Raw genomic sequence first — 23,149 nt, 5'->3', positions numbered from 1 at the left:
CTGCTGGTGGCCATGATTGTAAACAATGTGCGGATGTGAGGAGCTCCACAACCTGTGACGTCACGCTACTCGTCTGCTACTTCCGGTACAGGCAAGGCTTTTTTATCAGCGACCAAAAGTTGCGAATTTTATCGTCGATGTTCTCTACTAAATCCTTTCAGCAAAAATATGGCAATATCACGAAATGATCAAGTATGACACATAGAATGGACCTGCTATCCCCGTTTAAATAAGAAAATCGCATTTCAGTAGGCCTTTAAAGGGTGCATATTGGGACTGTTTTGTTTTGTCTGATACGCAATTTTGTACAAGAGGAACAGTATTATTACCACAATTCACTCCTGTTTAATGTGTGAGCAAGCTTTTATTTCTTCTTTATGCCTTATTTCCACACCTGGGCTTTTCTTTGGCCGTAGATGTACTAGGTCGCCATCTTTTGGATGAGTTCGCTCACTGCAGGTGCTGAAGAAGCAGTAGACTTCCACTGTTACTTTTGTGTCGATGTAACAATGAAATAAGGTATCCAGTTGTCTTAACGACATTACAGCTACTCCAAGTGCTAACTGCTAGCCTCAAACACATACACACAATGTTGAAACATGAAGACGCAAACCCGTGTATAATAACGACATACAGAGCACAGAACAATTTCAGAGCACAGAACAATTTCAAAAAGAGAGGTAAAACAAAAGTAGTGAACAGAAGGAAGAAATGATAAATAAATACAGGGATGACGTCGGACGAGCAGAAATGCACAAAGCCATGTTTGATAACAGTGGAAGTCTACTGTTTCTTCAGCACTTGCAGTGAGCAAACTCGTCCAAAAGATGGCGCCATAACACAAATATAACACACCTTTCTGTTTAAGTTAGGTTCTGCGCATGTCAAGGTAGAGTATTTCGATTTAAGGCGTGATGCATGAAAATGCACTTCATAATCAGATCTTTTTTCAGTGTCCGTGTACACAGGAACATTCTAATCCCAATGATGATCAGATTAAATACATGTTGTCCTCCAGACGTCTTCTGTTTATTTGATATTGACATTACTGCCACAAGTGGCGGACAAGTGTATTACAAGTGAGTACCGCTGCGGCCCACACGGAACACAGTTGAGAAACAGATATTTTCACGGTCCAACAATGGTTAAGAAACACTGATTTAAACTATCTTTGAAGTGTGCTACCTGGAAAATGGTGTACATGGTGACTGTGAGTGGACGATTTCCAGAATACTCCGAGACCTTAAAGATGTCAATCCCCCATCTGTGGACGTCATCCAATTCCTAAACACAAACGCGTACGGTGAAACAAAGTATGACAAGGCTTTATGACAAAGTTGTAGTGTTATATCAATCCCTCTACCTTGGCCAGGAGACCTTCCTGACTCGCATTGACCCCAAAGCGAGGGATGGTGGAGGGTGCAAGGCTGGGACTGTGCGTGGCCTTTTTCACGCCGCTGATCTGGGACATGGGTCGCTTCTTCTTCTCCTCCTTAGAAGAGGGAGCCATGATGTCCATGTCATGTGGCTTCTCTGTCAGATGGACGAAAAGTTAACACTACAGTCGTAACGACAAACAAACCCACACATTTTCATGTGTTTCGATGCTAATTTCATTCCATATTTCACATACAGTAATATATAACAATACACCAAACAAAATACTTTTGTTTTTGCTTCCATTTTTCATGATTTAAACTAAAAAAAGATCTTAAACGTTTACTATATAAACAAAAGACCTATTCCTTTCAAATATTGTTGACAAATCTGTCTAAAATCTGTGTTAGTGAGCATTTCTTCTTTGCCAAGATCATCCATCCCACCTCACAGGTGTGGCATATCAAGATGCTGATGATTATTGCACAGGTGTGCAATAACTGAAGTATGACACAAGGCTGAAGCTTAGAGGTGACAGAGCTTTCGCCGCTGCTGCTCCCAAGCTCTGGAACGACCTACCTCCGAGTATTAAACAAGCCTCCTCTCTTCCTGTTTTTAAATCTCTCTTAAAAACATACTTTTATTCCATGGCTTTTAACACTGAGTGATATCCATCCTGCAATGGCGCCCCATAATACACCTGCTGTGAACCTGTTTTTATGTTTTTATTTATTCTATTTTATTCATTTATTTTTTATCGTGTTTTGTTTTTGTTGTGTTTGCTCGGTACTCGTATTATCTTTTAACCTGTACAGCACTTTGGCTACCCATGTGGTAAATTTTAAATGTGCTTTATAAATAAAGTTGATTTGATTTGATTTGATTTGATATGCAGTTTTATCACACCGCACAATGCCATAGATGTTGCAAGTGTTTAGGGAGTGTGCAGTTGGCATGCTGACTGCAGGAATGTCCACCAGAGCTGTCGCCTGTGAATTGAATGTTCATTTCTCTACCATAAGCCGTCTCCAAAGGCACTTCAGAGAAATTGGCAGTACATCCAACCGGCATCACAAAACGCAAACTACTAGTAGCCACACCAGCCCAGAACCTCCACATCCAGCAGGTGAAACCAGCTGCTGCAACAATTGGTTTCCATAACCAAATAATTTCTGCACAAACCATCTCAGGGAAGCCCATCTGCATGCTGGTCACCCTCATCGGGGTCTCCACCTCATCGCACTTTGTCGTCGTAACCGACTTGAGTGGACAAATGCTCACATTCAATGGCCTCTGGCACGTTGGAGAAGTGTTCTCTTCACGGATGAAACCCGGTTTTCACTGTTCAGGGCAGATGGAAGACAGCGTGTGTGGCGTCATGCGGGGCTCAATTTGCTAATGTCAACGTTGTGAATGGAGTGACCCATGTTGGGGGTGGGTTTATGGTATGGGCAGGCGTATTGATGGCATTTTGAATGCACGGTATCCGTGACGAGCTCCCATTGTTGTGCCATTCACCCGAGACCATCACCTAATGTTGCAGCATGACAACGCATGACCCCATGTTGCAAGGATCTGTACACAATTCCTGGAAGCGGAAAACATTCCAGTTCTTGCATGGCCAGCATACTCAGCGGACATGTCACCCATTGACATACTTGCCAACCTTGAGACCTCCGATTTCAGGAGGTGGGGGGCGGGGCGGGGGCGTGGTTAAGAGGGGAGGAGTATATTTACAGCTAGGATTCACCAAGCCAAGTATTTCATATATATATATATATATATATATATATATATATATATATTAGAGATGCACGGTTTGCGGACACAACCGCGGAGTCCGCGGATTATCCGCGGATCGGGGGTTGAAATAAAAAAAAATGAGATTTTATCTGCGGGTCGGGTCGGGCGGTTGAAATAAAAAAAAATTAGATTTTAAATAGATTCAGGCGGGTGGCAGTTAAACCAATTCAGAAATATATATACATAGTTAAATGTTGTTACCCACATACGAAAAATGAGCAGGCACCTGCAGCATATGCCACAACAGAAGAAACAAAAAAGAGAGATGGACACTTTTACGGAGCGGAGAAGGGACGCCTCGCCGGGGTCCGGGACCGAGACCCCTTCCCCCGAGAGGGCCCCACCGGGAGCCGTAGCTGAGGTGATCCGCGAGAAGGGCCCGACGCACGTCCAGGGTCACCACCGCGCCCACCGCACCGACACCCCGCCTCGTCCGCCTTCACCGCGGCCGGCGTCACGCGCAGAAGGTAAGCAGCTTACCTGCCCGCCACCCCTGTTGCCGGGGGCGCGTAACAGGGGTCACTCCGCGCGCAGTGCGCTCACGAAAGGGGTGGGGCTCACCCTGGTTGATATAGACAGCAGGACGGTGGCCATGGAAGTCGGAACCTGCTAAGGAGTGGGTAACAACCCAACTGCCGAATCAACTAGCCCTGAAAATGGATGGCGCTGGAGCGTCGGGCCCATACCCGGCCGTCGCCGGCAGCGAGAGCCGCGAGGGCTAGGCCGCGACGAGTAGGATGGCCGCCGCGGTGCGCGCTGAAGCCTCGGGCGCGGGTGCGAGGGACATCGCACCTCCATGCGCTTGGAGGTGCGCTCAGCGCGGCTCCCATATGATTGCGCACTGGTGTGCGTCTGGGCCGTGACAGCGTGGCACGCATTGAATGTCTGTGCTGCATTGGATCAGTCTCCTTTCTTTAACAGGCAAACGCTTTATAACCTCACTAATGCCTTGCATCGTCTATATTAGATATATAACAACGGGCGGGTGCGGTCTTGATTAAATGTTAGATCGGGTGGATGGCGGATGGTTGACGACTTTCTGATGCAGTTGCGGATGAAATAATTGCCTATCCGCGCATCTCTAATATATATATATATATATATATATATATATATATATATATATATATATATATATATATATATATATATGTATATATATATAAGAAATACTAAGTCAAGTATTTCATATATATATATATATATATATATATATATATATATATATATATATATATATATATATATATATATATATATATATAAATAAAATAAATACTTGAATTTCAGTGTTCATTTATTTATTTATTTACACATATACACACACATAACACTCATCTACTCATTGTTGAGTTAAGGGTTGAATTGTCCATCCTTGTTCTATTTGTTTCTATTTTTCTAACCATGCTGAACATGCTGTGTGGCACGCAAAAAGTGCTTTCATCAAATGCACTAGATGGCAGTATTGTACTGTTTAAGAGTGTCACAACATTGCTGTTTACGGCAGACGAACTGCTTTACGGTAGACAAAAACGTGACTGCTGTTGTTGTGTGTTGTTGCCGCGCTGGGAGGACGTTAATGAAACTGCCTAACAATAAACCCACATAAGAAACCAAGAACTCGCCCTCCATCATTCTACAGTTATAACATGATTGGGCAGGTACGCTGTTTATATTGTGTGTCTGAATTTCGGGAGATTTTCGGGAGAAAATTTGTCCCGGGAGGTTTTCGGGAGAGGCGCTGAATTTCGGGAGTCTCCCGGAAAATCCGGGAGGGTTGGCAAGTATGCCCATTGAGCATGTTTGGGATGCTGTGGATCGGCGTATACGACAGCTTGTTCCACTTTCTGCCAATATCCAGAAACTTGGCACAGCCATTGAAGAGGACCGGACCAACATTCCACAGGCCATAATCAACAACCGGATCAACTATGGTGGTCACACCAGATACTGACCTCCGGGTGGCTGGATGGAAGTCATGGAGGTGCATCCTGCTGGATGTGGAGGTCCTGGGCTGGTGTGGTTACTAGTGTTCTGCGTTTTGTGAAGCCGGTTGGATCCATCCATCCATCCATCTTCTTCCGCTTATCCGAGGTCGGGTCGCGGGGGCAGCAGCCTAAGCAGGGAAGCCCAGACTTCTCTCTCCCCAGCCACTTCGTCCAGGATCCCGAGGCGTTCCCAGGCCAGCCGGGAGACATAGTCTTCCCAACGTGTCCTGGGTCTTCCCCGTGGCCTCCTACCGGTCGGATGTGCCCTAAACACCTCCCTAGGGAGGCGTTCGGGTGGCATCCTGACCAGATGCCCGAACCACCTCATCTGGCTCCTCTCGATGTGGAGGAGCAGCGGCTTTACTTTGAGCTCCCCCCGGATGGCAGAGCTTCTCACCCTATCTCTAAGGGAGAGCCCCGCCACCCGGCGGAGGAAACTCATTTCGGCCGCTTGTACCCGTGATCTTGTCCTTTCGGTCATAACCAAAAGCTCATGACCATAGGGGAGGATGGGAACGTAGATCATACTTGCCAACCCTCCCGGATTTTCCGGGAGACTCCCGAAATTCAGCGCCTCTTCCGAAAACCTCCCGGGACAAATTTTCTCCCGAAAATCTCCCGAAATTCAGGTGGAGCTGGAGGCCACGCCCCCTGAGTCCGCTTTCCCACAATATAAAGAACGTCTACAGTAAAGCAGTCCGTCTGCCGTAAACAGCAATGTTGTGACACTCTTAAACAGGACAATACTGCCATCTAGTGCATTTGATGAAAGCACTTTTGTGCGTGCCACACATCAATGCATCATCAGAGAGGGTGTTCAGCATGGTTAGAAAGATAGTGACAGAGAATAGAACAAGGATGGACAATTCAACCCTTAACTCAACAATGAGTAGATGAGTGTTATGTGTGTGTATATGTGTAAATAAATGAACACTGAAATTCAAGTATTTCTTTTATATATATATATATATATATATATATATATATATATATATATATATATATATATATATATATATATATATATATTCATCCATCCTCTACCGCTTATTCTCTTCGGGGTCGCAGGGATGGATATATATATATATATATATATATATATATATATACAGTATATATTAGAGATGCGCGGATAGGCAATTATTTCATCCGCAACCGCATCACAAAAGTCGTCAACCATCCGCCATCCACCCGATCTAACATTTAATCAAAGCCGCACCCGCCCGCACCCGCCCGTTGTTATATATCTAATATAGACGATGCAAGGCATTAGTGAGGTTATAAAGCTTTTGCCTGTTAAAGAAAGGAGACTGATCCAATGCATTCGCGTGTTACGCTGTCACGGCCCAGACGCAATACCAGTGCGCAATCATCTGGGAGCCGCGCTGAGCGCACCTCCAAGCACGTGGAGGTGCGATGTCCCTCGCACCCGCGGCGGCTTCACCCGGGCTCGCGCCCGAGGCTTCAGCGCGCACCGCGGCAGCCATCCTACTCGTCGCGGCCTATCCCTCGCGGCTCTCGCTGCCGGCGACGGCCGGGTATGGGCCCGACGCTCCAGCGCCATCCATTTTCAGGGCTAGTTGATTCGGCAGGTGGGTTGTTACACACTCCTTAGCGGGTTCCGACTTCCATGGCCACCGTCCTGCTGTCTATATCAACCAACACCTTTTCTGGGGTCTGATGAGCGTCGGCATCGGACGCCTTAACCCGGCGTTCGGTTCATCCCGCAGCGCCAGTTCTGCTTACCAAAAGTGGCCCACTCGGCTCACCAGGGTGAGCCCCACCCTTTTCGTGAGCGCACTGCGCGCGGAGTGACCCCTGTTATGCGCCCCCGGCAACGGGGGTGGCGGGCAGATAAGCTGCGCGGGCGGAGCGCGCGGAGTGACCCCTGTTACGAGCCCCCGGCCACGGGGGTGGCGGGCAGGTAAGCTGCTTACCTGCTGCGCGTAACGCCGGCCGCGGCGAAGGCGGACGAGGCGGGGTGTCGGTGCGGTGGGCGCGGTGGTGACCCTGGACGTGCGTCGGGCCCTTCTCGCGGATCACCTCAGCTACGGCTCCCGGTGGGGCCCTCTCGGGGGAAGGGGCCTCGGTCCCGGACCCCGGCGAGGCGTCCCTTCTCCGCTCCGTAAAAGTGTCCATCTCTTTTTTTTTCTTCTTCTGTTGTGGCATATGCAGCAGATGCCTGCTCGTTTTTCGTATGTGGGTAACAACATTTAACTATGTATATATATTTCCCAATTGGTTTAACTGCCACCCGCCTGAATCTATTTAAAATCTATTTTTTTTTTATTTCAACCGCCCGACCCGCGGATAATCCGCGGACTCTGCGGTTGTGTCCGCAAACCGCGCATCTCTAATATATATATATATATATATATATATATATATATATATATATATATATATATATATATATATATATATGAAATACTTGACTTAGTGAATTCTAGCTGTAAATATACTCCTCCCCTCTTAACTTCGCCCCCAACCATGCCCCCCACCTCCCGAAATTGGAGGTCTCAAGGTTGGCAAGTATGACGTAGATCGACCGGTAAATTGAGAGCTTTGCCTTCCGGCTCAGCTCCTTCTTCACCACAACGGATCGATACAGCGTCCGCATTACTGAAGACGCCGCAACGATCCGCCTGTCGATCTCACGATCCACTCTTCCCTCCCTCGTGAACAAGACTCCGAGGTACTTGAACTCCTCCACTTGGGGCAGGGTCTCCTCCCCAACCCGGAGATGGCACTCCACCCTTTTCCGGGCGAGAACCATGGACTCGGACTTGGAGGTGCTGATTCTCATCCCGGTTGGATGTGCTGCCAAATTCTCGGAAACACCTTTGGAGACGGCTTATGGTCGAGAAATGAACATTCAATTCACAGGCAACAGCTCTGAAGGACATTCCTGCACTCGGTATGCCAACTGCACACTACCTCAAAACTTGCGAAATCTGCGGCATTGTGCTGTGTGATAAAACTGTACATTTTATGGTGGCCTTTTATTGTGCAATAATCATGTCGTTTAACCAGCACCTTGATACGCCACACCTGTGAAGTGGGATGGATAAGAAATGCTCACTAACACAGATTTAGACAGATTTGTGATCAATATTTGAGCGGAATAGATAGGTCTTTTGTGTATATAGTCAAAGCTTTACATCTTTGAGTTCAACTCGTGAAAAATGGAACCAAAAACAAAAGTGTTGTGTTTATATTTGTGTTCGGTATAGCATACTTGCCAACCTTGAGACCTCCGATTTCGGGAGGTGTGTGGGGGGGGGGCGTGGTTAAGAGGGGAGGAGTATATTGACAGCTAGAATTCACCAAGTCAAGCATTCCATACACACACACATATATATATATACAGGTAAAAGCCAGTAAATTAGAATATTTTGAAAAACTTGATTTATTTCAGTAATTGCATTCAAACGGTGTAACTTGTACATTATATTTATTCATTGCACACAGACTGATGCATTAAAATGTTTATTTCATTTAATTTTGATGATTTGAAGTGGCAACAAATGAAAATCCAAAATTCCGTGTGTCACAAAATTAGAATATTACTTAAGGCTAATACAAAAAAGGGATTTTTAGAAATGTTGGCCAACTGAAAAGTATGAAAATGAAAAATATGAGCATGTACAATACTCAATACTTGGTTGGAGCTCCTTTTGCCTCAATTACTGTGTTAATGGAGTCGATGAGTTTCTGGCACTGCTCAGGTGTTATGAGAGCCCAGGTTGCTCTGATAGTGGCCTTCAACTCTTCTGCTTTTTTGGGTCTGGCATTCTGCATCTTCCTTTTCACAATACCCCACAGATTTTCTATGGGGCTAAGGTCAGGGGAGTTGGCGGGCCAATTTAGAACAGAAATACCATGGTCCGTAAACCAGGCACGGGTAGATTTTGCGCTGTGTGCAGGCGCCAAGTCCTGTTGGAACTTGAAATCTCCATCTCCATAGAGCAGGTCAGCAGCAGGAAGCATGAAGTGCTCTAAAACTTGCTGGTAGATGGCTGCGTTGACCCTGGATCTCAGGAAACAGAGTGGACCGACACCAGCAGATGACATGGCACCCCAAACCATCACTGATGGTGGAAACTTTACACTAGACTTCAGGCAACGTGGATCCTGTGCCTCTCCTGTCTTCCTCCAGACTCTGGGACCTCGATTTCCAAAGGAAATGCAAAATTTGCTTTCGTCAGAAAACATGACTTTGGACCACTCAGCAGCAGTCCAGCTGGTGTCGGTTTCCTGAGATCCAGGGTCAACGCAGCCGTCTACCAGCAAGTTTTAGAGCACTTCATGCTTCCTGCTGCTGACCTGCTCTATGGAGATGGAGATTTCAAGTTCCAACAGGACTTGGCGCCTGCACACAGCGCAAAATCTACCCGTGCCTGGTTTACGGACCATGGTATTTCTGTTCTAAATTGGCCCGCCAACTCCCCTGACCTTAGCCCCATAGAAAATCTGTGGGGTATTGTGAAAAGGAAGATGCAGAATGCCAGACGCAAAAACGCAGAAGAGTTGAAGGCCACTATCAGAGCAACCTGGGCTCTCATAACACCTGAGCAGTGCCAGAAACTCATCGACTCCATGCCACGCCGCATTAACGCAGTAATTGAGGCAAAAGGAGCTCCAACCAAGTATTGAGTATTGTACATGCTCATATTTTTCATTTTCATACTTTTCAGTTGGCCAACATTTCTAAAAATCCCTTTTTTGTATTAGCCTTAAGTAATATTCTAATTTTGTGACACACGGAATTTTGGATTTTCATTTGTTGCCACTTCAAATCATCAAAATTAAATGAAATAAACATTTGAATGCATCAGTCTGTGTGCAATGAATAAATATAATGTACAAGTTACACCTTTTGAATGCAATTACTGAAATAAATCAAGTTTTTCAAAATATTCTAATTTACTGGCTTTTACCTGTATATATATATATATATATATATATATATATACACATCCTGAAAATATGCAAACAATTTAGATAATTGATACTTCAAACTTGCATAAATAAATCTTAAGGAATATAACATAACACTTCTGAGAGCTTCAAAATGTAATGAATAAAATGCTAAAGTTGTTGATAAACAAGCAATTATTTTAATAATTAGATATGGTCATTTTTAATGAATTACTATGATCATTTAAAATTAATTATTTCAAACATTATTATTTTTATGTATAATTCTATGGCTGGATGTAATAAGGAGTCAGAAAAAATAAAAATAAAAATACAATTAATTTGGATGTTTTTAGCAAAATATAGTAAAAATGTATTTAGTTTTTTGTTTTTTTTAAATTAACAAATATATTTATTTGTAGGTAAGATAAACATAATAATACAATGTATCTCTAGTCTGGATGATTTAGTTCTTGTCACCCTGTTGTCCTCCCGTCATGAAAAAAGGCTGTCCTCTCTCCGGCTGATTTTCGGGAGAATATTTGTCCCGGGAGGTTTTTCGGGAGAGGCGCTGAATTTCGGGCGTCTCCCGGAAAATTCGGGAGGGTTGGCAAGTATGGTGTAGTAACAAATGAATGCTTATACTCAGGAAAGTGAAATAGTACACAAAGCAGAGGTAAAATACCTAGGAAAGTGCTTGAGATGAACTCGGAGACCTGGTTCCCTGAGCGGCTGGTTTCTGACAGCTGGGTGAGCTCCCGGTTCAGCATCCTCTTGAACTACAGGAACACACACACACACACAAAAAATCTACATCTTAATATCCCAGTTTGGTAAAACGTCTCTTGATAAAATCAGAGGGAATTGGGAAGAAGAGCTAGGCAGATCTATAGATGATGGAGATTGGGATTCTGCATTAACCCGAATTAATAACAGTACATCCTGTTCAAGGCTTAATTTAATACAATTTAAGGTTGTCCATCGTATTTATTTTACTAATTCCAAACTCTCCAAAATATACCCCAATATCTCGGATACTTGTAACAGATGTTACATGTCACCTGCAAACATGACGCACATGTTTTGGTCTTGTCCCCATTTGCTGGATTATTCAAGGTTCAAGGTTCAAGGTTCAACTTTATTGTCCCCGCGGGGAAATTTGTCTTGGGCACAGTGCATCATTGCTTTCTTAACATACCCAAAAACAACAGAACAAAAACACAAGCACAGACACAACCACAACCATACAACTAACAGTTAAACATCAGAACATGGAGCTTGATAGACATAGGTGGCACTTTGATGAAGGCATAAAATCTACAGTATGGAGATAAAGATAAAGTACCAATGTGCATTGCACTAGAGCTCATGGATAAAGTGCTGTGTGCTAAAGTGCTTAGTTCTAAAGTGCTATGTGCTAAAGTGCTATGTGCTAAAAAAAAGTGCTAACCTATGTATTAAAATTCTATTGCACATTGTTGGTCAGCTTAATGGAGGCTGGGACAAATGATAATTTAAGGCGGTTAGATTTGCATAGTGGGACCCGGAGTCTTCTCCCTGATGGCAGGGTTCCATATTCAGGAAAGAGTGGGTGTTGTGAGTTGGAAATCATTTTCTTAGCTTTTTTCCTAACTGCCTGCTCATAGATGCTCTGTATAGGCTCATATTCTTTCCTCCCTACGATTTTCATTGCCGTTTTATGCATGCCGGCCAGTTTGCTTTTTAAGCTTAACGGTTAGGTTGCCAAACCATGAGGTGATCCCGTATCTAATGATGCTCTCTACAATGGCACGGTAGAAAATCATCATGATGTGGCTGCTTACGCCGTACAATCTTAATCTTCGCAAAAAATATAGCCTCTGTTGCAGTCTATTGCACAGTTTGTCAATATGTGTCTTCCAGCAGAGAAGATTATCAATATCCATCCATCCATCTTCTTCCGCTTATCCGAGGTCGGGTCGCGGGGGCAGCAGCTTAAGCAGGGAAGCCCAGACTTCCCTCTCCCCAGCCACTTCGTCCAGCTCTTCCCGTGGGACCCCGAGGCGTTCCCAGGCCAGCCGGGAGACATAGTCTTCCCAACGTGTCCTGGGTCTTCCCCGCGGCCTCCTACCGGTGGGACGTGCCCTAAACACCTCCCTAGGTAGGCGTTCGGGTGGCATCCTGACCAGATGCCCGAACCACCTCATCTGGCTCCTCTCGATGTGGAGGAGCAGCGGCTTTACTTTGAGCTCCTCCCGGATGACAGAGCTTCTCACCCTATCTCTAAGGGAGAGCCCCGCCACCCGGCGGAGGAAACTCATTTCGGCCGCTTGTACCCGTGATCTTGTCCTTTCGGTCATAACCCAAAGCTCATAAAAGTTAAAAGTTAAAGTACCAATGATTGTCACACACACACTAGGTGTGGCGAAATTATTCTCTGCATTTGACCCATCACCCTTGATCACCCCCTGGGAGGTGAGGGGAGCAGTGGGCAGCAGCGGTGGCTGCGCCCGGGAATCATTTTGGTGATTTAACCCCCAATTTCAACCCTTGATGCTGAGTGCCAAGCAGGGAGGTAATGGGTCCCATTTTTATAGTCTTTGGTATGACTCGGGCGGGATTTGAACTCCCAACCTACCGATCTCAGGACGGACACTCTAACCACTAGGCCACTGAGTAGGTGACCATGACCATAGGTGAGGATGGGAACGTAGATCGACCGGTAAATTGAGAGCTTTGCCTTCCGGCTCAGCTCCTTCTTCACCACAACGGATCGATACAGCGTCCGCATTACTGAAGACGCCGCACCGATCCGCCTGTCGATCTCACGATCCACTCTTCCCCCACTCGTGAACAAGACTTCGAGGTACTTGAACTCCTCCACTTGGGGCAAGATCTCCTCCCCAACCCGGAGATGATTATCAATATGAACCCCTAAATATTTATATGAGGATACCTGGGTGATTTCCTGATTTTTGATGACCACTGGCTCATGGTCAGTCACTTTCCTCGGATCCAAAACCATTTCCTGTGTCTTGGTCACATTTAAAATAAGATGGTTAGTGTCACACCACCTAATAAATAGGTCTATCTCGTCTTGGTACACAGAGGGTTCCGTATCCTTGTGTAGAAGGCTTAGGAGCACGGTATCGTCCGCAAATTTCACCATATAATTGTTAGGGTGCACAGTCCTACAATCATTGGTGTACAATGTAAATAGTGTTGGTGATATTGGACAACTATTTTCAAACACCTTGCTAAGGCATTGGATTTAAATCTGACACCATGTGCAGAAATGGCTATTTTTGGGACGGAATCAGATCCCCAAATAAGGAGAAAATTTAAGGATAGTATCGCCTTTGCATCCTTATTAGCACGTAGGAGAATTTTGCTGGAGTGGAAGTCACCAGTCTGCCCCAAAGCCTCCTTATGGCTTAAAGACCTTATGACGTATTTAGATCTGGAGAAAATAAAGTTCAATCTTAGGGGGGGCACCTGGGAAGTTTTATTCTGTTTGGGGCTGTGTGGTTCACTACGTGGCTAAATTAAAGACGCTACAGGACACATGAAAAGTTCACCTTTCATAAACCAGCTTCCTTTTTGTTTTTTTTCATTTATATTTATTCTGGGTGTATATTTACTATCTGCCTGTGTTGAGAAGAAAGTGATGTACTAATTATTTTCCATTTGTGACTGTACCTTTAACTTACTGTATGTAGGACCTGGGGGGTGGGGGGGAGGGGGGGGGGGGGCTATGTGTGTATGGGGTATGTGTTGGGTTGCTGTTCTTGGAAGTGGGTGGGAAAAAAAGGGGAAAATGTGACTACTGTTCTATTGTATATTGTAATACCTGTCAAATTTAATAAAAACATTAGATCCTCAGCCTAAGGTCTATTCAGGTGTACTGGAGAGGAGGCTACGCCGGATAGTCGAACCTCGGATTCAGGAGGAACAGTGTGGTTTTCGTCCTGGTCGTGGAACTGTGGACCAGCTCTATACTCTCGGCAGGGTCCTTGAGGGTGCATGGGAGTTTGCCCAACCAGTCTACATGTGTTTTGTGGACTTGGAGAAGGCATTCGACCGTGTCCCTCGGGAAGTCCTGTGGGGAGTGCTCAGAGAGTACGAGAGTATCGGACTGTCTGATTGTGGCAGTCCGCTCCCTGTATGATCAGTGCCAGAGCTTGGTCCGCATTGCCGGTAGTAAGTCGGACACGTTTCCAGTGAGGGTTGGACTCCGCCAAGGCTGCCCTTTGTCACCGATTCTGTTCATAACTTTTATGGACAGAATTTCTAGGCGCAGTCAAGGCGTTGAGGGGATCTGGTTTGGTGGCTGCAGGATTAGTTCCTCTGCTTTTTGCAGATGATGTGGTCCTGATGGCTTCATCTGGCCAGGATCTTCAGCTCTCACTGGATCGGTTCGCAGCTGAGTGTGAAGCGACTGGGATGAGAATCAGCACCTCCAAGTCCGAGTCCATGGTTCTCGCCCGGAAAAGGGTGGAGTGCCATCTCCGGGTTGGGGAGGAGATCTTGCCCCAAGTGGAGGAGTTCAAGTACCTCGGAGTCTTGTTCACGAGTGAGGGAAGAGTGGATCGTGAGATCGACAGGCGGATCGGTGCGGCGTCTTCAGTAATGCGGACGCTGTATCGATCCGTTGTGGTGAAGAAGGAGCTGAGCCGGAAGGCAAAGCTCTCAATTTACCGGTCGATCTACGTTCCCATCCTCACCTATGGTCATGAGCTTTGGGTTATGACCGAAAGGACAAGATCACGGGTACAAGCGGCCGAAATGAGTTTCCTCCGCCGGGTGGCGGGGCTCTCCCTTAGAGATAGGGTGAGAAGCTCTGCCATCCGGGGGGAGCTCAAAGTAAAGCCGCTGCTCCTCCACATCGAGAGGAGCCAGATGAGGTGGTTCGGGCATCTGGTCAGGATGCCACCCGAACGCCTCCCTAGGGAGGTGTTTAGGGCACGTCCGACCGGTAGGAGGCCGCGGGGAAGACCCAGGACACGTTGGGAAGACTATGTCTCCCGGCTGGCCTGGGAACGCCTCGGGGTCCCACAGGAAGAGCTGGACGAAGTGGCTGGGGAGAGGGAAGTCTGGGCTTCCCTGCTTAGGCTGCTTCCCCCGCGACCCGACCTCGGATAAGCGGAAGAAGATGGATGGATGGATAAATAAAATACGACGACAAGAAATCAAACGGCCTGGTACTAAGAACACCGCGTAATGAACGGTGGCTTCTGGAATTTGAAGTCGGTGCGCTGAGTGAGGATGCACCTGTGGCATCACCGCGACCGTCCGTTCACAACTTGACTAAGCATGCGGGAATGTCTGAACATACCTACACACCTTGACTTATCTGCAGAGCTGACTTAACTGATGCAATAAAGCCAAAGTGTTCTCCAGAATGAGCAAGATGTGAGCAGGAACCCTTCCTTACCTGAACGAACATCCACGACACCGAGAGGACACGATTCACTTCTGGCATCTCAGCACAAAATCAAGCATGGGAGCAAGAATCAAAGAAGAGTGCGGGAGCCGAGCTTCGTGGTCATCCTTCGTCGCAGTCTGGCAAAGTCCTGGGGGAAGCCTCCGGCCAGTCCACTCTTCCACAGAGTGTGGGGAATGCGAAGCGACGGCGGGATGCGGCACACTCTCCCCTCATTCACTCAGTTACTGCCCGCTCTCGTGTGTGTAAACACTGGGAGAACGCGGTACTCCGTTCCACGCCTCCTTCCGAAAATGTCTAAGAATAGCGGCCAATCGGGCGGCTGCCGCGGCCTCTCATTGGTCGAGCTGCGCACAAAGTGGGAGGGGCCGAGGGCGCTGGAGCTGGAGGTTGTGAGAAGCACCATGTGCACCAAGTTTGAAGACGATACTGGATGTAGAAAAATGTTGAAAGGGACGAGGTGGGGAGGGGCGGTCATTCATGAAGGCAAAAATAAAAGCAGTACAATCATCATCGACTGGAAAAGAGGCACTTAAAAGCGGCTGACTAAGCATCACCAGAAAATGCGGGTTCAAGCTGCGATCATGACTACCTGGCACGTAACTGACTTCAGTTCAAGTCTAGCAAGAAAGAAAGCCGAGGGATCCATCTCATGAACCAAGGTCTCGCACGTTCATTTAGGTGTCGTTCCATTGATGGAATTCTTTGTTGTTAGAGACGCTCACTCGGGCCAGACCTTGGGTCATTTCCCCCCACTGACTGAAGATGCTCATTGCCAGTATTACACAGTATGTATGCATCCGTGTGCACCGTGGCGTGAAAGAGCACGCGTACGCCGAGTGGGCGGTCTAATCGCGGGAATCACGCAAGTGATGGAGGAGGAGGAGGGGGGGGTATGCCGTTCCATCCTCAGCTCCGGCTTCCTCATTCACATTTTCCTGCACATGAGTGGGGGGAGGGGTTGTCTTGTCTCTATCTGCACGCACGAAACCCTTCCATTCACAGAGGACAACTCTTCTCACTGGTTGGAAGCCTCGATTCATATTCCCACAATGATGCAACACTGAACACAAACGTCACACAATACCAAACTCTAAGACAGACCTGGGTTAAATTAAAGCCCGGGGGCCTTAATTCCCATTCCCAAATAATTAAGGCCCGCATGGCCCATTGTATAAGGACTCCCAAAGGGAGTCCTTATGCAATGGGACATAAGGACCTATTGAATTTGTAAGGTTTTATTCTTTATTATTATTCTTCCGCACTTTGCAGCTTTGCGCTGTAATTTGACCCCCTTAACTCACCAAATTTAACACACACATCAGGACCTCCAAAAATTGCCTTTTAATAAAAAAACCAAACCCCAAAATTCAAAATTGCACTCTAGCGCCCCCTAGGAAGAAAACTGCCTCTAACTCCCAGTAGGAATGTCATAGAGACATGAAACAAAAAACCTCCATGTAGGTCTCACTTAGACCTACTTTTCCTTAATTAATTTCCTCGGGCAAAAATCTACAGGAAGTTGGCAATTCCCCCTTCAAGACAAAAAAGTACTAAAAACAGTCACTTTTGCCTCTTTGAGCTGTATTTTGACCCCCTTAACATGCTTCAAAACTCACCAAACTGAACGCACACATCAGGACTGGCAAACATTGCGATCTAAAAAAAAACCTAAACCCAAATCTCAAAATTGCGCTCTACTGCAATTTTTTAATAAAACGCAAAAAAAACTGCTCCTCGGAAAAAAAAAATGACAAAACTGCCTGTAACTCCCACTGGGAAGGTCGGAGAGACATGAAACAAAAACCTCTATGGAGGTCTCACTTAGACCTACATTTCATAAATTGACAACCCCCAGCAAAAATCAACAGGAAGTTTGCTATTCCCCCTTCAAAACAAATTTTTTGTAAAAACCGGTCACCTTCCTTCAAAAACTATCTCCTCTGAGCGCGTTTGTCGTTTCGCCTTCAAACTAACACAGGAGAGAGATTGAACCCTTGTGATTACAATGACAGAAGCGCTTTTTTTCTAACTGCTCCAGTTTTGATTTTATGACCCTTCAAAGACCCGCTGCGCTGATGCTGCTGCGCTGCTGTTTTTTTAAGATGGCTGCTTAAAAGCAGGAAGCACCAACGTGCCCACACAATGCAGACAAGGTAGGTACACTAGACAAAAGTCTTGGGACACTTACGACTAAAAGTAGACAAAAGTATTGGGACACTTATGACTATCACTGGACAAAAGTATTGGGACATTTAGGACTAGCACCTGCCAAATATGCGGGCCCGACCAATGCTGCTTGCAGCTTTAATTTTTTTTTGTTTTTTAAAGGCATGTTCTCCCCGTGACTGCGTGGGTTCCCTCCGGGTACTCCGGCTTCCTCCCACCTCCAAAGACATGCACCTGGGGATAGGTTGATTGGCAACACTAAATTGGCCCTAGTGTGTGAATGTTGTCTGTCTATCTGTGTTGGCCCTGCGATGAGGTGGCGACTTGTCCAGGGTGTACCCCGCCTTCCGCCCGATTGTAGCTGAGATAGGCTCCAGCGCCCCCGCGACCCCGAAGGGAATAAGCGGTAGAAAATGGATGGATAAAGGGGAACATTATCACAATTTCAGAAGGGTTAAAACCATTAAAAATCAGTTCCCAGTGGCTTATTATATTTTCTAAGTTTTTTTCAAAATTTTACCCATCCATCCATCCATCTTCTTCCGCTTATCCGAGGTCGGGTCGCGGGGGCAGCAGCCTAAGCAGGGAAGCCCAGACTTCCCTCTCCCCAGCTACTTCGTCCAGCTCTTCCCGTGGGACCCCGAGGCGTTCCCAGGCCAGCCGGGAGACATAGTCTTCCCAACGTGTCCTGGGTCTTCCACGCGGCCTCCTACCGGTCGGACGTGCCCTAAACACCTCCCTAGGGAGGCGTTCGGGTGGCATCCTGACCAGATGCCCGAACCACCTCATCTGGCTCCTCTCGATGTGGAGGAGCAGCGGCTTTACTTTGAGCTCCCCCCGGATGGCAGAGCTTCTCACCCTATCTCTAAGGGAGAGCCCCGCCACCCGGCGGAGGAAACTCATTTCGGCCGCTTGTACCCGTGATCTTGTCCTTTCGGTCATAACCCAAAGCTCATGACCATAGGTGAGGATGGGAACGTAGATCGACCGGTAAATTGAGAGTTTTGCCTTCCGGCTCAGCTCCTTCTTCACCACAACGGATCAATACAGCGTCCGCATTACTGAAGACGCCGCACCGATCCGCCTGTCGATCTCACGATCCACTCTTCCCTCACTCGTGAGCAAGACTCCGAGGTACTTGAACTCCTCCACTTGGGGCAAGATCTCCTCCCCAACCCGGAGATGGCACTCCACCCTTTTCCGGGCGAGAACCATGGACTCGAACTTGGAGGTGCTGATTCTCATCCCAGTCGCTTCACACTCGGCTGCGAACCGATCCAGTGAGAGCTGAAGATCCTGGCCAGATGAAGCCATCAGGACCACATCATCTGCAAAAAGCAGAGACCTAATCCTGCAGCCACCAAACCAGATCCATCACGCAATATCCCTAAAAAAAGCTTCAAAGTGCCTGATTTTAACCATCGTTATATACACCCGTCCATTTTCCTGTGACGTCACATAGTGCAGCCAACACAAACAAACATGGTGGAAAGAACAGCAAACTATAGCGACATTAGCTCGGATTCAGACTCGGATTTCAGCGGCTTAAGCGATTCAACAGATTACGCATGTATTGAAACGGATGGTTGTAGTGTGGAGGCAGGTAGCGAAAACGAAATTGAAGAAGAAACTGAAGCTATTGAGCCATATGGGTTTGAACCGTATGCAAGCGAAACCGACGAAAACGACACGACAGCCAGCGACACGGGAGAAAGCGAGGACGAATTCGGCGATCGCCTTCTAACCAACGATTGGTATGTGTTTGTTTGGCATTAAAGGAAACTAACAACTATGAACTAGGTTTACAGCATATGAAATACATTTGGCAACAACATGCACTTTGAGAGTGCAGACAGCCCAATTTTCATCAATTAATATATTCTGTAGACATACAGAGTTCCTCAAGAAGTAGTCAAGAAGTGACCACCATGACCGCATTGTGGCGCACGATGAGAATGAGTGTGACACTCCTGACTCAAACGTTGGTGAGGTCATTGACCAATGAGAGAAGGCTTGCTGGCTCACAGTCACTGATCCAGTTCATACTAAAGGTGCTTGTCATGCTTCTGAGCCACTTCTTTCACACAAATGCCATCCAAACAAGCCTTTTTTGGCATTGTTTTGTGCACTTTGGAACGGAAAAAGGCCGAAAGAATTGTCCAAAAGGTCTCGGTAAGACGATCAATTAAGAATCAGGGGAGGTCCAAGGGGACTAGTCCAAGTGTGGATTGGTTAATAGTTGATTAAGTGTGTAACATTATTATATCGTGGAGTGTAAGGTAAACCAAATGTCTATCACTTGTAAAACTACCTTGTTGGAGGCCATCTCGCTGACAGAGTGACGGGTCTTCAGGGTCTCCAGTTGTTCCAGGCACCAGTCCAGCTCGTCCAGGGTCTCGATGGCCAGCTGCTGGTGGGGCTCCTCTGTGCCAGACCCAAAGAGGGAGGTGTTAACTCTCCAAAGGCATCCACATAGAGCAGGGGTGCTCATTACGTCGATCGCGAGCTACCGGTCGATCTCGGAGGGTGTGTCAGTCGATCACCAGCCAGCCATTAAAAAAATAGTCCTAAAAATGAGCGATCATAAATTTTCACTATGACGTCACTTTCGTCACTTGATTGACATTCACGGCACCCGAGGGTCTTCTGAGATGACGCTGGCTGCTGCCAGCTCATTAAAATTACCGACTGGAAGGCGAGAAACACTTTATTTCAACAGACTCTGGCGCCGTACCTGTCGTCAAAACTCCAAAGACCGACTGCACAGTTGCACAATAAAAGCGCTTCTTCATCCTGCCTGCGCTACCAAAATAAGAGTCTCAGAAAGCTGGCGTGCACAAGCTAGCAAGCTACGGAGTTTGCCGACAATGTATTTCTTGTAAAGTGTATACAAAGGAGTACGGAAGCTGGACAAATAAGACGCCAAAAACCAACCACTTTCATGTGGTATTGGACAGAAAGGAGGACTTTTTTTCTCCTCCATTCGATAATGCGGACGTTATCATCACCACTGTCTGATTCCAATCAATGCAAGTCATCAGAATCAGGTAATACACCAACTTATATTCTTGTCTTCATGAAAGAAAGGAATCTATATGTGTTAAACATGCTTGTATTATCTTTAACCACCTTTAAGTTGTTAACAATATTAACTATATGTGTTAAACATGCTTGTATTATCTTTAAACACCTTTAACTTGTAAACAATATTAACTATATGTGTTAAACATGCTTGTATTATCTTTAACCACCTTTAACTTGTTAACAATATTAACTATATGTGTTAAACATGCTTGTATTATCTTTAAACACCTTTAACTTGTTAACAATATTAACTATATGTGTTAAACATGCTTGTATTATCTTTAAACACCTTTAACTTGTTAACAATATTAACTATATGTGTTAAACATTCTTGTATTATCTTTAAACACCTTTAACTTGTTAACAATATTAACTATATGTGTTAAACATGCTTGTATTATCTTTAAACACCTTTAACTTGTTAACAATATTAACTGTATGTGTTAAACATGCTTGTATTATCATTAAACACCTTTAATTTATTAACAATATTAACTATATGTGTTAAACATGCTTGCATTATCTTTAAACACCTTTAACTTATTAACAATATTAACTATATGTGTTAAACATGCTTGTATTATCATTAAACACTTTTAACTTATTAACAATATTAACTATATGTGTTAAACATGCTTGTATTATCATTAATCACCTTTAACTTGTTAACAAAAACATATATTTCATAAATAAGTAAATATAAATTATATATATGAATGAGGTAGATCCCCACGACTTGATCAATTGAAAAGTAGCTCGCCTGCAGAAAAAGTGTGAGCACCCCTGACATAGAGCATCCGGGAAGTATTCACAGCGCTTCACTTTGTCAACATTTTGTTAAGTTACAGTCTTATTCCAAGATGGAATACATTCATTTATGTTCTTAAACATTTGTTGTTTAACAATAGTCCTGACTCTTCCGGGCTACATTATACACCCCTGCTACCACCAAACCCCGCCCCCACCCCAACCCTGCTCCCTCACACATCAAACCCCCTCTGTGCGTCAGTTGAGGTGGGCGGGGTTTGGTAGCGGGGGGTGTATAATGTATCCCGGAAGAGTTAGGGCTGCATGGGATTCTGGGTATTTGTCCTGTTGTGTTTATGTTGTGTTACGGTGCAGATGTTCTCCTGAAATGTGTTTGTCATTCTTGTTTGGTGTGGGTTCACAGTGTGGCGCATTATTAGTAAGAGTGTTATAGTATTTTTTATACCGTCAGCGTCAGTGTAACCTGTGTGGTTGTTGACCAAGTATGCCTTGCTGTCACCTACGTGAGCAAGCGGAAACACCGTACAACGTGTGGCTGATCAGGCACGCTGGTTGTAGTGGGTGCTATATGCTGTACCATCACGGCATGGATGAAGCTGACAAGCGCCATTCATTTAAAACCCGCGTGCCGCACCAGCTTTCAAAATTCCATATAAAGATGTGGGCAGCGTGTCTGAGAACCCTGGTTATTAGAGATGCGCGGATAGGCAATTATTTCATCCGCAACCGCATCAGAAAGTCGTCAACCATCCACCATCCACCCGATGTAACATTTGATCAGAACCGCACCCGCCCGTTGTTATATATCTAATATAGACGATGCAAGGCATTAGTGAGGTTATAAAGCTTTTGCCTGTTAAAGAAAGGAGACTGATCCAATGCAGCACAGACATTCGCGTGCCACGCTGTCACGACCCAGACGCACACCAGTGCGCAATCATATGGGAGCCGCGCTGAGCGCACCTCCAAGCGCGTCTCGCTGCCGGCGACGGCCGGGTATGGGCCCAACGCTCCAGCGCCATCCATTTTCAGGGCTAGTTGATTAGGCAGGTGGGTTGTTACACACTCCTTAGCGGGTTCCAACTTCCATTGCCACCGTCCTGCTGTCTATATCAACCAGGGTAAGCCCCACCCCTTTCGTGAGCGCACTGCGCGCGGAGTGACCCCTGTTACGAGCCCCCGGCCACGGGGGTGGCGGGCAGGTAAGCTGCTTACCTGCTGCGCGTGACGCCGGCCGCGGCGAAGGCGGACGAGGCGGGGTGTCGGTGCGGTGGGCGCGGTGGTGACCCTGGACGTGCGTCGGGCCCTTCTCGCGGATCGCCTCAGCTATGGCTCCCGGTGGGGCCCTCTCGGGGGAAGGGGCCTCGGTCCCGGACCCCGGCGAGGCGTCCCTTCTCCGCTCCGTAAAAGTGTCCATCTCTTTTTTTTTTTTTCTTCTGTTGTGGCATATGCAGCAGGTGCCTGCTCGTTTTTCGTATGTGGGTAACAACATTTAACTATGTATATATATTTCCCAATTGGTTTAACTGCCACCCGCCTGAATCTATTTAAAATATAAATATTTTTTTTATTTCAACCGCCCGACCCGACCCGCGGATAAAATCTAATTTTTTTTTAT

General features: G+C 46.2%; 1 protein-coding gene across 5 annotated transcripts in view; it reads right to left on the bottom strand.

The window, feature by feature from the left end:
• pde4ca (phosphodiesterase 4C, cAMP-specific a) overlaps window positions 1-23,149 on the bottom strand; it is a 224,358-nt gene that overhangs the window by 21,429 nt on the left and 179,780 nt on the right. For 3 of the 5 annotated variants that reach the window (XM_061941867.1, XM_061941851.1, XM_061941859.1), the window contains 4 exons: window positions 19,991-20,103; window positions 10,774-10,867; window positions 1,364-1,533; window positions 1,186-1,284 (listed from right to left, as the gene is read on the bottom strand). In XM_061941867.1, the coding sequence (XP_061797851.1) occupies window positions 1,186-1,284; window positions 1,364-1,533; window positions 10,774-10,867; window positions 19,991-20,103 (476 nt within the window). Of the gene's footprint in view, window positions 1-1,185; window positions 1,285-1,363; window positions 1,534-10,773; window positions 10,868-15,501; window positions 15,751-19,990; window positions 20,104-20,173; window positions 20,193-23,149 lie in introns of those variants that run through there. The other 2 variants (XM_061941882.1, XM_061941874.1) reach the window with 2 other exon arrangements.

The sequence above is a fragment of the Nerophis lumbriciformis genome, linkage group LG03, assembly GCF_033978685.3.
Source record: "Nerophis lumbriciformis linkage group LG03, RoL_Nlum_v2.1, whole genome shotgun sequence".
Taxonomy (NCBI): domain Eukaryota; kingdom Metazoa; phylum Chordata; class Actinopteri; order Syngnathiformes; family Syngnathidae; genus Nerophis; species Nerophis lumbriciformis.
This window is presented reverse-complemented; position numbering and strand designations above follow the sequence as displayed.